A 13,036-nucleotide genomic window follows, 5' to 3' on the forward strand; every position below is an offset into this window, starting at 1 on the left:
GGTCTCAGGAGGTATATAGCTTTAAGGTATTTCAACCACCACTGTAAATTATTATCTTCATATCCATTTGACCTGTACTTGCAATGTGTCATGATTTCTTGTAGCAACCTGTAAGATTATTTTGATTTTTTTTTTCTTTTTTCCTCTCCTTTATATTCATTTTGGGAATAGACTTCCTCAATAACTTTCATTTACACTACGCCCTAATTGTTAAAACATAACAACAAACTAGCACTATTACTGATTTTAACAAAACTGAAACCTGTGCTATACGCTAAGCACCCCCTGAAACTACATTTCCCGGGTGTCCCGGGGCAGTGAGTGACGCACAACGCTCGCGACAGCTGTTTGTTTCCATGGAGCCGATAGAAGCTAAACGCTCAATACGCGGATTAGCTAACTGAAAGCTAGCTAGTTAGCTTGTTAGTTTTGGTTGTAGCGCGGCTTTCGGGTGTCAGGGGGACAAAACAGCGATAACATGGAGACTCTGTTTTCCTTTGAGCTTCTGGTGGAGTGTATCCAAGTCGAGAAAGAAAGTCAACTCTCCGACGAGCTGGCTCTTGGAGTGCGACTGCTGGACTTCCCAACTCTGCTAATTTACCAGCCTCAACAGAGCAGCGGTGGCATTAACCAACAAGAACATAGTGGACAGATGCAGCGGGGAGGATACGTCTTTAACAGAGGGAAGTCTTGCTTCTTTAAAATGAACCTGAATACACTGCACACACATCTGTCTAACACCCCTCTGTATGCCATGGTGCTGGATGTGAAAGAAGAGATCCCCAAACTAGTTGGTACCTCACTCATCTCACTGGCCAAAGCGATGGACAGAATCAAGCAGGACGAGGCTGAACATGGTCTATCTACTCCCTCCTCTCACGGTGAAAGGGGGGTTGTTGGTATATGCAACCTCACTGGGGAGAGAATTGGATCAATTTCCCTGAGTTACAAACTGCTAAGTCTGGGGGCTAGTTTACTGCCACATATCACAGAAAGCACCAGTGTACATGGAGGACAGCATGCACAACAAAGCTCCATGGAGGAAAACACATCTGCAGAATCGCTGCCTCATGACTGTTCACCCACATCAGACAAGCCTGGTGTTAGCATCCAAAACAAACAAAAACTAAATGAGGCTAAACACAATGATGGTGTTGCCATGCAGACGCTGAGAAGCCAAATGCCTCAGACAGTCAATGAAACAGAAAACAAATTTGAAGATTTAACTATATTCTGTCCACCTCATCTCTTCTACAGTAATACTGCAGAGGAAAAAAGCAAAAACGAAGGAGAGGGTTACAAAATCCTGAATCTAGACTCAGAGGCTTTTATATACGGAGACTCAGATGAAGAGACAGGTGGAAATGGAAGTGAAGGCACAAACTCTCCGACGATGGACCAGAAAGTAAGACATGAAAACACTTCAAGAAACCAAGAATCAAGTGGGGCAACTCCAAATGTCCTCGGGGAAGCCTTACGACAGTTGCCTCTACTAAATGCTCTCCTTGTTGAGCTGTCACAGTTGAATGGCCAGAACCAACACCAACCCCTGTCTGTTCATCCCAATCTATCTTGGATTTACACACCCTCTTCAGCAGAGCCTTCAGCTGGGCATGGAAACACACCACAAAAGGCACAAACAAAAATGTTGCAGAAAACCAGACAGGGGACTAATCCCCATTCGAAACATTTACATCCCCCCAGGTACTGTTCTACACCAGTGGTTAGGCCCGCGTCTGTGAAAGTGAAAGACAAACAAGAAGGGGCTTTGATGCAGAGTCAAAGCTCCAATAAATCTCCTCCGAAGAAGCTTGTTTATGGCACAACTAAAACATTCAACCTCAGACTGAAGCAGATTTCTCCTCTTAAAGTCAAATGTCGTGAATGCGTGGATTTAATACAGACTGATGCACAGTCAGGTACGGCCAAGGGAAAGATGAAGTCAAGCAAGAAGATCATAAAGTCCAGCAGAAGAAAATCAGCATTTAATCAGAGCTCTAGTCTTAATGAAAATATTGAGACAATGATGGAAAGTATCCCAGCGGACTCCAGACTACAAGAAACAATCACACTTAAACAGAAAACACTTCACTGGAAAGTTCATGGTAAACAAGTCTCTCCGAGAATTTCAGAGCAACCATCCCTCTCTGAAAGAGACTTGAGATTTATTCACATCCCCAGTGTGGATGGGCACGCTGTGGCCCAAAACAAAGACAAGAATGAGCATCACAGTGAATCACTTGGAGTCAAATCACAGTCTCAATCAGACAGGCACAGAGAGAAAATTGAATCTTCAGGAAGCAGCAGACACAGCAGCCCCAAATCTTCATTCTCAGACTCCAGCAGGGAAGGAAACGAGGAGGCTGACTACGCTGATGACTTTAACAGCCTCGAGCCCAGCGATGCCTACTCCCCTGACCCCATGAGCAGCCCCGAGCCCTCCAGAGCCAAGACTCCCAGGTCTCCTCTCTGCCCCGACTCCCTCGGCTCCGAGGGTTTCCAGAGGACAGCAGCCCTCCCTGTGCCCATCAAAGCCCCCAGCTCTCCAAAGCGTGCCCTGAGGGGTACGCACATCATCCGACCTTGGACCCAAGCCTCGGCCCTCAGCTTCTCCTCCGACGATGGTGACAGAGATGCATCGTCCTCCCTGCAAACCATATGCTCCAGAAAACAGATGACAGAGAGTAGTAGAGTTGAGAGGAGCTCTGGTGCTGAGAGTTTCATATCATCAAGAGGTCAGAGGAGTGTGTCAACTAAGAACAGTGGCCCTGTTCGAGGACTCTCTGTAGAATCAATATCCTCCTTTGAGCCACAAGAGTTAGAGGAACTGGAGGATGAGCTGGGATCTCTGGATTTCAGAAAGGAGTATCAGCATATCTCTGAGCTAGTGGCCAACAAACTCCCTGGTTACACTATTTAAACAATATAGAATCACATATTATGTTCACATCTAGCAAATGTCTAAATTGATATGTGTCAGTTTTCCTTTCAATTATGATGTCTGACAACTTCTTTAAATAAAGACAAGCTTATTTGTGGCAATGTGTGTAAAATATGTGATCATTGTACGTCTTAATCACTCAGTTATTACAGGGCTACTGGGAATTTGCATAAATTGTTGGACCATGAGTCTTTTAGTGACATATAAGAGGAGGGAAAATCTCCCTGCGCACACCATTTATGCAAATCATTTAACTTGTAAGCTCTCGTTTCCAGTTGAGTTGTCACGAGCTGAAAATCTCCCAGAGTTCCGAGGGCAGCAGCCTCTGATTTCAGGGTGTTTCCTTTAAATATCGCCTGCTACTTTGCATTCTCCCTTGATATTATTTGGTAAGCAAAACAGAGACAGCTACGTTGTTCATTTTAAAAGTGCTGTGTGTTTTGCATGTCAGTTGTGTTTAGGATTTCTGTGGCAGCTCTTCCAGATGGACAACTAAACCTAATTTGCACTTGTGGTGGTTCATCATTATTATTATTTAGTACATTTACTCAAGTACTGTAATTAAATAGAATGCTAAAATACTTGTAGTTTGAGTATCACAGTTCTACGCTAATTATACTTTATACTGTACTACATTTATTTATTTGGCAGCTCTAATTCTTTTCAGATCAAGATTTTTTAAATCTATATTAAGCATGGAACAGCTTCCTTATACCATATGTACACTGCAGTTAAATTTAGACCAGTTCCTCTTCAACCAACTATGATTTTAAACTTTATTCATTATGCATCAGTAAGTTTAGTCCAGTACAATAATTAAAAACACTGACAGGGTAAAGTCTGCATTAAGAGTACTTTTTAGTGTGTACACAGTGGCTTTGCTCATTTTACACAAGTAAAAGTTTAAGTAGGAGTTGTGTTTCCAGATTCATACAACTAAATAATGTCTGTTGTTTGAATAACTTTTTTTTATCAAAATATCTTAAGGTTATAACTTAGATCTTGTTTAACTAGTGTTTTACATTATTAAATGCTGTTGAACCTGCTCGTTAAACAAACCACTGTATTTATAATCAGTGTTGGGGAAGCTAGTTTAGAGCGAAGTACCAATTACTGTCTAACTGCAGTTAGACAACAGCAAAACTAACCTGGGGCGAAATCTAGGTTGGTTAACAAAAGCTACTTATGATTACCATGACCTGGATGACTGAGAATCTTCACTGATACGAATTAGGGACTGTCTTTTACCAGAGGAGGGCGGTGACTGGGGTGTGACATCGTTTTTTTTACCCTCCCTGAAGCTACAAATACTTTCCCTTGAGCCTCTGTGAGTGACTGGCAGAAAATGCACGGCCCTCCCTGCACCATAAATTAGTTAGAGTTTTAAAACGTACCCTTTCATGTTTGAAAGTCAAAAGTTGAGGACAAAATCCTGGAGTTGAAAAAAAAAATCCTTAGTTTTCCATTCTTGTCAGTATACTGGTTAGTTAGTGCAATTGGGTTGTGGTTTTTTTTTTGGCCAAATCTTAAATGAGACGTAGAATAAAGTGATTTTGATGAAATATTACTATTTTCAGCTCAGATTTGTTCTTTTTAGTTATCTGACGTAAGCATTCGTCGCACATGATGTTTCCAAGGACTGTCGGAAATTTGAAAATCCAAAGATAATTTCTGTTTTTACAGTTTCTGGTTAGGCTAAATGTCGTGATTTGGGCATTTTCCAAAGACAGCATGCAGTTTTTTAATCTGTGGTGAAATACACACAAAATACAACTATTTAAATTAGTATGCCCCTCTCCTAAGCCAAAACACAAAACAAACGTCCTCATCAGTGCTCAAAATATTATTTGACATGCCTCTGCCTTTTTGCGGTGCAGTGCAAGGCAATTGTAAAATTTAAAAAATATCGCATTGCTTACAAGGCTCAAAATTGTTTCTAGTTTCAGTAGTGACTCAAATAAAAGTACTTTAACGATTTGTATATGAAATGTAGATAAACTATAGTTTAATTACTTGTAGTTTCATTACGTGTAATTCAGTAGGCCTACTCCTCAACATTGTTTTAGGATTATTCAGTCTATGCTTAAAATATGACATGATAAAGTTCTTTGGTGTGGTGCCTACCGCGCATGCGTTAGCTCGATGTGTACGGAAGTACTGCAGCAGCATGGTGAACGGTGCAAACTGAAATGTTAAGACACGTTTTCCTGACAGGACCTCCAGGTAACACACACACACACAGCGTGTCCGGTGCTGTTGACGTTACAGTCGCTGTAAATCCAGAGCAGTCAGTCAGCTGTATTAACCCTGTGTCCCAGTCAGTAAACGTTTAGGTCGGTTGTGATGAAAGTTAGCTTGTTTTAGCTACTTTTCCCGGATAATATCTCTTTAAACTGGCGACTTTTATGGTAGCTGTGTCCTACTACATACTAAAGAGACGTTCATCTAAGGAATGAACATTTGAAATACTATTTTGACAGGTTTTTAGTTAATATGACTCAGTCATTCCTATTTAAAGATGGTTTAACATTTTGTAAATTCAGTGGACTCAGAGCACTGATGAAGGAATAAGATGCTATCATCATTAATACATGGATTAAAGACATCCACAATACCCCAGCTTTAAATTGTTATGCTGCAGTTGTTTAACAATGTCCCTTGTTTTGCTTACAGGTGTGGGGAAAACCACTCTGGTCCAGAAAGCCTGCGAGGCTTTAGTGTCATCAGGAGTGGGAGTTGAGGGTTTTTACACAGAGGAGGTCAGAGAGGGAGGCCGGAGAGTCGGCTTTGATGTAGTCACAGTGACAGGAGAGAGGGGCCACCTGTCCAGAGTCAGGTAGCAGGGTTGTCATCCTATCCAAATCAAACCACCTCTCTTTTATCGTGCTGTTTTTGAGTGACTGTCACCTTATTTTGACTCGCAGAGACGCTGCTGGGTCATCCCATGGCAGACGGGAATACACAGTTGGGCAGTATGTGGTTGACTTGCCTTCATTTGAAAACCTGGCTCTCCCCCTCTTCAGAAATGTAAGACGACACACATGCCTTTTAAAACTCATCAATAGATCACAGTAAGCAAAACACTCCCCCTGTCTTTCCCCAACTTAACTCATCAAACCTTTGATTTTCTCAGAATTGATGGAATAATTGGAAGCTTGCAAACACATAAATTCCAGAGTGACATTTTTAGTGTTCGTGGTGCCGTCTGGCTGTCACTGACCGTGATTAATCCGGCATGTAAAGTGAGCCTGGAGTGACGCCTACACATGTGCTGTAAAGGAAGGTGTCTGTGCCTTGGCGGCACATATTCCACTTTCATCTCAGGCGAAGCGTCTCTGTAATCACTGCTGATCACCCGTTGTGCATGACATGCAGACACTGTCACTGGCATGCTATCAGACACATCCATGAGACATTTACATGATGAGCTTTTTCCACATGTTAGATTAGCCACATGGCCACCAATGTAACCTGTTTAATCTCTTTATCGATAACTGTCTAAACTCAACTGGTTTCCTTTTATTTATAGATTGTGCAAGCAGACACTTATGCATGCTCATGCTTAACGCTAACAACCCTCATCTCCAGGTCGGGTCAGCAGATGGGGGGAACAGGAAGGTGTTTGTCATTGACGAGATTGGCAAAATGGAGCTCTTCAGCCAGTCGTTCATCAGGGCGGTGAGACAGACTTTAGACAGCTCCTCTTGCACCATCCTGGGCACCATCCCCATCCCCAAGGGTAAACCACTGGGTCTCGTGGAGGAGGTGCGGAGCAGGAGGGATGTCAAGGTCTTCACTGTGAGTACAAACACCAGCACACTCTCTGGGGGGAAAAATAAAGATATTTAGGTCACTTTAGGAGCTGTTAAGACCCACAATAGCTATAGGACAGTGTTTACACTGTATCCACTTGGTCTTAGGGGGCAGTCAGTCTGCCCACTAACACATAAGGGGCATGCCCTGCATTATCCCTCTCCTATAGCAGGATTAACTCTTAAATCATGCGTGACTGATTCAACAACAAAGGGTGGTCTCAAATGTCAAAATAATTTATCACGGAAGACTCAGTTATGGATATTGTCATGCAAAACACTCACTGTGCTCGAGTGCTTATTATATATTAACAAGGTGATGTGGCAGTGTAAACATTTTTGGCAAACATATGATTTGTAATTTCACTTATAAAACGGTAGGTCAGAGATTAGTTGTTTACAACATGTTGATGATAATCTCAAAGTGGACACTGTGTTGTCTGAGGCTTAGATCCTATAGGATATAGGATAGGATATTCCTGTGTTATTTATCTTGAACACAGATTGTATAATTTTACATTATCTACCATCTGTAATGACTCTTGCTTATTTCTTTTCCCACTTAGGTGTCAAAGGAAAACAGAAATGCCATTCTACAAGACATTATAGCAGCACTACAAAACTGTCTACAACAAACAGCCTGATGAAACCTCTGCATTTTTGTGCTGACAAGTTTTATTTGTGTCGGTGCACATACAGTACACACAGCCAGACTGTTCAGTGAAACTACACACACTTCCTAACTGGGTTTTTGACCTGACCTGAGGGGGCACAGCGAGCTGCTGGAAGAGTTAGTGTGTCACATGCATGTATTTATGTACTCAATTCATTTTTTTCCTTTCTCATAAAGCCTCAAAATGGATTGCATGCTGAATAATTGATTGTGAGATGGAGCACAACGGGGGAATTGTTCAGTTAGTGTGTAAATATCCCGTGCTCTCAGAGTCAGACACTGCTAGTCCTTAAAACAGCTGCGTTTTATTTTTTTATTCAGCTGTTGGTCTTACAGAGATTCCAGCAGGCAGTTCTAATATTAATTCATCCACAAGGACAAGTGCTGCTAATTCTTTCATAACGGGGCAAACAAAGCAGTGCCCCTGTTTATTCATTTAGTTCTGTGCTGTGTGAGCCCCCCCCCCCTATTGTGTTTGTCTAGTCAACCTGAGGATGTGCTCATTGAAAATCAATCAATATTTAACGGTGGAGCTATGTCCAATCCTTTCATGGTTTATTCATCCACTAGCATGAAGGAAGAAATGGAAAAATAAACAGTTACTGTCTCTCTGCAATGAGATTGTTTTTCTCTGGTTATCATTTCTTCTGTTTAAAGATGGAAACTGTTCATTTATTCAGCAGTTGCAAATGTTTTCATAGCGATGGTAAGCTTCAGTGTTGTTTTCAAAATAAATATGATTCTCTTTTGTTTTGGGGATTTTGTGCTCCATCCTGGGAGATAATGGCATCTCTGTCCATGTGCAGCCAGATTACAGTGAAGGATAAATAGTATCACTGACTATAGGATTTCTGAGATGTCAGAGTGCATTTATGAAGGATTTATTACAGTAGTGCAGCTCAAAAGAGGTCTCTGAACGATTTTACAGCTATAGAACGAGGCATGTTGTCAAACTTGAAGTGAAGCTCTCTGCGACTGTCAACAAACACATTAAATCTGGCATATTAACACTTTTTGCCTGAAGTGCATTTGTTAAGACAAAGTTGGCTATATTCTTAGGTTTAAAGGAGAAGTAGGTTTTAAAAGTAGCTCAAGAGCATTCAAGGTTCATGAGTCTGTTGATAGTTCACATCAGACAGACTCGCTGCAAGTGGAATTTCACTGACTCTGCGTGAGCTCCAGAGTCTGGCAGTTGTATCAAGGTTTTTAATAGAAACCCTCTGGCAAAGATATTTGTTTCAACATTAAAGCATCTTCAGGTCATTTCAAAGTGAAAATACATGGAAGGCTTTTTTTTGACTTGGTTTTTTTTTTTTTGTACTGCTTGTGTAACTGATGTAACCTGTCAGGCTGGCTGCAGAGAGAGCTGCCAGCTGTGATCTGCGTCAGACATGCTGCTGTGCCAGCATCTGTTCTGTGGCCACCGCTGACGTACCTCTGGATCTGCTGGCACCGACAGTCGCTGAATTGGCTTCAAAGTCAACCTCGCAATGGTCGTATTTTTGAACCAACATGGAAATATGGCGTTGCGTTGTTGTTTTAGGCAAAAGCTTAACGGGCAATTAGACTTGATGGTATGGTTCATGGTGGGGCAAGCTAAGCAGTAGTGCTGAAGGAGCTGCCTCTCCTGATGGAAGGTGATCCTCAGCCTCACCCTGCAGCAGGGTAGCAGATGGGTTATGTAACAGTGACAGAGGCGGTGCCAGTTTTACCAAATAAAGGGCGTGTGTGTGTGGATGCATTGGATTTGTTATAATGTGATTAGCAACCATATTGCGATATTAAAGGGCATATTTACAGCAGTGATTCCCAGCCAGGGGTGCCTCTGCTGTTGCCTGGGGGTACATGGAAATATTGTGGAGTCGTTCAACCAATTAAAAACATTAATAGAACATGGCCAGCATTTGGCGAATCCAGCGTCCCAGCCAGCATGGACTGTTCGAAGTTGAAAGCTGGGAAGGTTTAAGGCCTTTGACAGTTCATGACACCTGCATTAAAGATAACTAACAGCTTTTATGACTATAAAACAGATGCTCATTCATTTATGTCCCATCTCTGCCAGGCCATTCTTCCTTGGCAACACCGTCTCTCCCTATTGGTCCGTTGCAGCACATTTTGGGGACATGCTTCAACAGCTTAGTTAAAAATATCCACTGAGTTTTGTGATGTTAGACCAACTGTTATTGATTATAACCAAATTCTGCACAAGGCCAAAGTACTTATTTGGTGGCGCCCCCTATTGAGTGATTTCAAAATAATTTTACACAAGTGGTTTAACATTGTTATGAAACATATCCTGCAAGTTTTGTGATGATTCAGCCAACAATTTCTGATTTAAAGTCTGACTTGTGTTATGCCACACCCACTGTTTGCATTTGTAGTGCCCCCTAGTGGTCTATTTGAATGAGACTTTCAGGGTATGTTTCAGGTACTTAGATGGATATATCCTGCAAGTTTGTTGATGACTGGCCCAATGGTTGCTGAGCTAGGTCTTTGTATGCGCTGAGCCACACCCCTTTTAAAGTTCATTGGTCAGTATTTTTGCTATGCAATGAGATGTCAACAAGGTTTTGATAACTGTAGATAAACTTGGTCCTGTAATGATCCACAGAAAATTTGGTACAAAATGAACCAACGATTGAAGCGATGACGTCAAAAATGTGCTTTTCAGACAATTCAAAATGGCAGAAAATCTACACAGGCAGACTTTAATCCTGGTTCTTCAGGATTTTTTGCAGCGCACATTGAGCTGGACTTGTATGTTGAATTTCAAGTCAGTCGTATTTACAATGTAGGACTTATGATTGTTCGAAGTTGACTTTTAATCACAGCACCACAATTAGGCTGATGAGGGTTGTATTTCTCAGGCAGCATTGGCACAACATTTTGAATCTTTGGTGAAAATTTTACGTGTCTTATAAATAAATATCCTCATACTGAATCAGCCAATGAAATAGCTAAAACAAATTGATAAATACTTGCAATATTGTTGGTCAGTTCATCTGTTGGGGAAATAGGTTTGATAATGTGTATAAAATGTTCCATATCATCATAACATCAATATGTGATACAGTAGCAAACAATTCAGATCCATAAAGATAATTATTTCCCTTTATTTGCACAGAAGAGAAACCCTCTCCATACTCAAAAACCTTTTAGATTACATTACTATATTTAATGGCACTCACCAGACATATGGTTATCATGCTTGCTATTTTCCATTGTTAACACCATGGGTTTGTTCATACATAACCATTGTGCAACTGTAACAATTGGATACGCTGTCAGGGGACATGAATGTACTGACGTGACGTAAGCCATATAGAATGGCTTGAATGGATAAGACGTGAATTAATATCCATATCGCAGAGATGCATTTGCACCATATCTGCAGGACAGATGTCTATGTGGCACCCTGTACCCTTTATCCCTCCACACACAGAGAATACAGAAATGCAAGGAGCTTACCAACAATCCAGGACAAAAGGGAGCTTGCTGGTGGGAGGGAGGGAGGGAGGGTTAGCGGGGTGGATGGTGGGGAGCTGGAGCTTAGATGAGGACATTTCTCTCCGGTTATTGCACTTTGTGGTACCAGCCCAGGAGGCACAGTGACAGCTGTGGGGGAGGTGGAGGCGGAGGGGGGGTATTGTGATATATTGTCCGAGAAGCCCTTGGCCAAAATGCCAAAGACGGCTGATGAATATCTGACATATTGTTCAAAGACCATGTGGGAGATACACAAAAGCCCGCTCCAGCTTTCCCAAAGCCGGACTTCAAATTCACAGTTTATTTCCCAGGTTGATCGTGTGATTCATTGAGAGAAGTGGAGCTAAAGCTTCTTAGCATCTGTGATGTCAGACTTCTCAGTGCCAAAGCCTGCACATGGTAAGCACTTAGCAACACTCCTAAATCAAGATAATTTCTAAGCATGTACTGGGTATGTGACTTCTCACCGTTTGTGCCACAAGGCTCTGCACGGCCCACAGGCGCTGTGAGTTCAAATATATTCCCAGAAAGCTGTAATTGAGCTCTAATTTACCTCATTGTGTTAATGGGCATAGCTCAGGTCCGCTGCTCTTGACAGGTGGGCAGTTAATGTCAAACGGGATCCGAAGGCTGTGGAAATTAAGCCATTTGATCTGTAGGTTCCTAACCGCTATTCCACCCTGCTGCCCACCACCGATGATTCCTAAACCACTCTTCCCATTACATCACTTTCATGGGCTCCCCGGGGCTGCTGGAGGCAGACAGTGTTAGGTTTCAAAGCCTGTATCTGGGCCACTAGCACACCCTTCTGCAAGCCTACCTTTTAGCCCGGGATCAAAGCTCAAAGAAGCACGGGAAGGAAAATAAAAAAGGGAAATCTTTGCATCATTTCGACAAATGTCTTCCTTTGCTACTCATAAAACAAGCAGCATTTATAATGTACCAAATTATGGACATAAATCTATTCTTATTATGATGGAATGGGTCATCTATGAAACTAAAGAGCAACTATTAACATATTCCCTGCTGAGATCTGAGATGTGTGAAGAGTCATGCCTCCTTCCAGAGGACCATTTTCCTTCAGCAGCAGGGGAGGGGTGGAGGCCTGAGGACATCCCTCTCCTGTTACACTACCTTGATGGCTCCTTGTGATCTCCGGATCTCTTTGAATGACTGTGGTAACCCCGGTGAGTCACTCCTCAGTTGGCTACATAACAAAACCTGGACTTTACCTCACCTTTGGTAGGATGTGTCATGTGGGCCGTTATTAGTGGTTAGACAAGAGGAAATGCGACAACCCAAGTGTGGAGAAGTGTGTGGGTGTTGTGTTTTTATGGTGTACGTATCCATTGCCCGGCCATATAATCCCACACTTACAGAGGAAGCCTCCAGAGTGTGGTGACACACAAGCGGTGTGAGTGCATCTCTGTCTCTGCAGGGGAGGGCTGAAACCCCCACAGCTGGGAAGGAAGCAGTCAGGAGCTGTCAGTGGATGATATGGAGGTCAGAGGGCACAGAGCGGACACAGTGATCGGGGGCATGGTGATCAATCGATTGGCCAGTGAGTGTTGCATCCCTCAGGGCCAAAAAGGATGTGGCTGTCAATCCAAACTTGACAGAGAAGAAAAATACACAAAAACTGTCTTTATTGTGGAGGGGAAAACCCAAATGTTTGTAGTCCATGCATATTGAGAAAATAGGTGCCATATGTGCACGCAGCAACTATGTGAATTTGCCAATCACATCCTGGATGTCATTGTGGATTATTAGCTTGTCTAAACTAATATCATATAGATCAATGCGGTGGCACATGGACATGACTTATATGGGGATTTTGTGTACACACTGAACAATCTTAGGGTATATTTTACAGTGCTGTGAGAGTCTGAGTCATACAACTCTATAGAGTCTGGATAATGATTCACAGATTGCTGACCTGCTGTGATTAATGCTTCTGCTGGATGCTTCTGACAAATTTGCGCCACAAACGCAGAGCTTTTTCGAGCTGTTTCCATTCCATACGCTACTGTAGCTGCCGCGTGCATGTGTTTATGCGCATATACGTGCCAAGACCACACTGTGACTTTTGGCAGTGTTTATGAGCTGAGAGGTGGTGCAGTGGTC

The 13,036-nt window shown here is 42.4% G+C and overlaps 2 protein-coding genes across 2 annotated transcripts; both read left to right on the top strand.

Annotated features, from left to right (window-relative positions):
* The first annotated feature begins 373 nt into the window (after positions 1 to 373).
* Positions 374 to 3,042, top strand: map10 (microtubule associated protein 10). Its single transcript, XM_033612909.2, has one exon. The coding sequence runs from the start codon at positions 479 to 481 to the stop codon at positions 2,918 to 2,920; it is 2,442 nt and encodes an 813-aa protein (XP_033468800.1). The 5' UTR covers positions 374 to 478; the 3' UTR covers positions 2,921 to 3,042.
* A 2,014-nt stretch (positions 3,043 to 5,056) lies between these two features.
* Positions 5,057 to 8,175, top strand: ntpcr (nucleoside-triphosphatase, cancer-related). The gene is made up of 5 exons (XM_033612774.2): positions 5,057 to 5,164; positions 5,615 to 5,777; positions 5,866 to 5,968; positions 6,530 to 6,739; positions 7,320 to 8,175. The coding sequence occupies exons 1-5, from the start codon at positions 5,131 to 5,133 to the stop codon at positions 7,395 to 7,397; spliced, it is 588 nt and encodes a 195-aa protein (XP_033468665.1). The 5' UTR covers positions 5,057 to 5,130; the 3' UTR covers positions 7,398 to 8,175.
* Positions 8,176 to 13,036: the final 4,861 nt, after the last annotated feature.

The sequence above is a fragment of the Epinephelus lanceolatus genome, chromosome 17, assembly GCF_041903045.1.
Source record: "Epinephelus lanceolatus isolate andai-2023 chromosome 17, ASM4190304v1, whole genome shotgun sequence".
In the NCBI taxonomy this organism is placed as follows: Eukaryota; Metazoa; Chordata; class Actinopteri; order Perciformes; family Serranidae; genus Epinephelus; species Epinephelus lanceolatus.

Bases quoted from the DNA above. Each gene is read 5' to 3' on its own strand.
- map10 (XM_033612909.2), top strand. From the start codon at position 479: ATGGAGACTCTGTTTTCCTTTGAGCTTCTGGTGGAGTGTATCCAAGTC.
- ntpcr (XM_033612774.2), top strand. From the start codon at position 5,131: ATGTTAAGACACGTTTTCCTGACAGGACCTCCAG. The intron at 5,165-5,614 runs GTAACACACACA...TTTTGCTTACAG, and splicing joins TTTCCTGACAGGACCTCCAG to GTGTGGGGAAAACCACTCTG. The intron at 6,740-7,319 runs GTGAGTACAAAC...TTTCCCACTTAG, and splicing joins GGGATGTCAAGGTCTTCACT to GTGTCAAAGGAAAACAGAAA.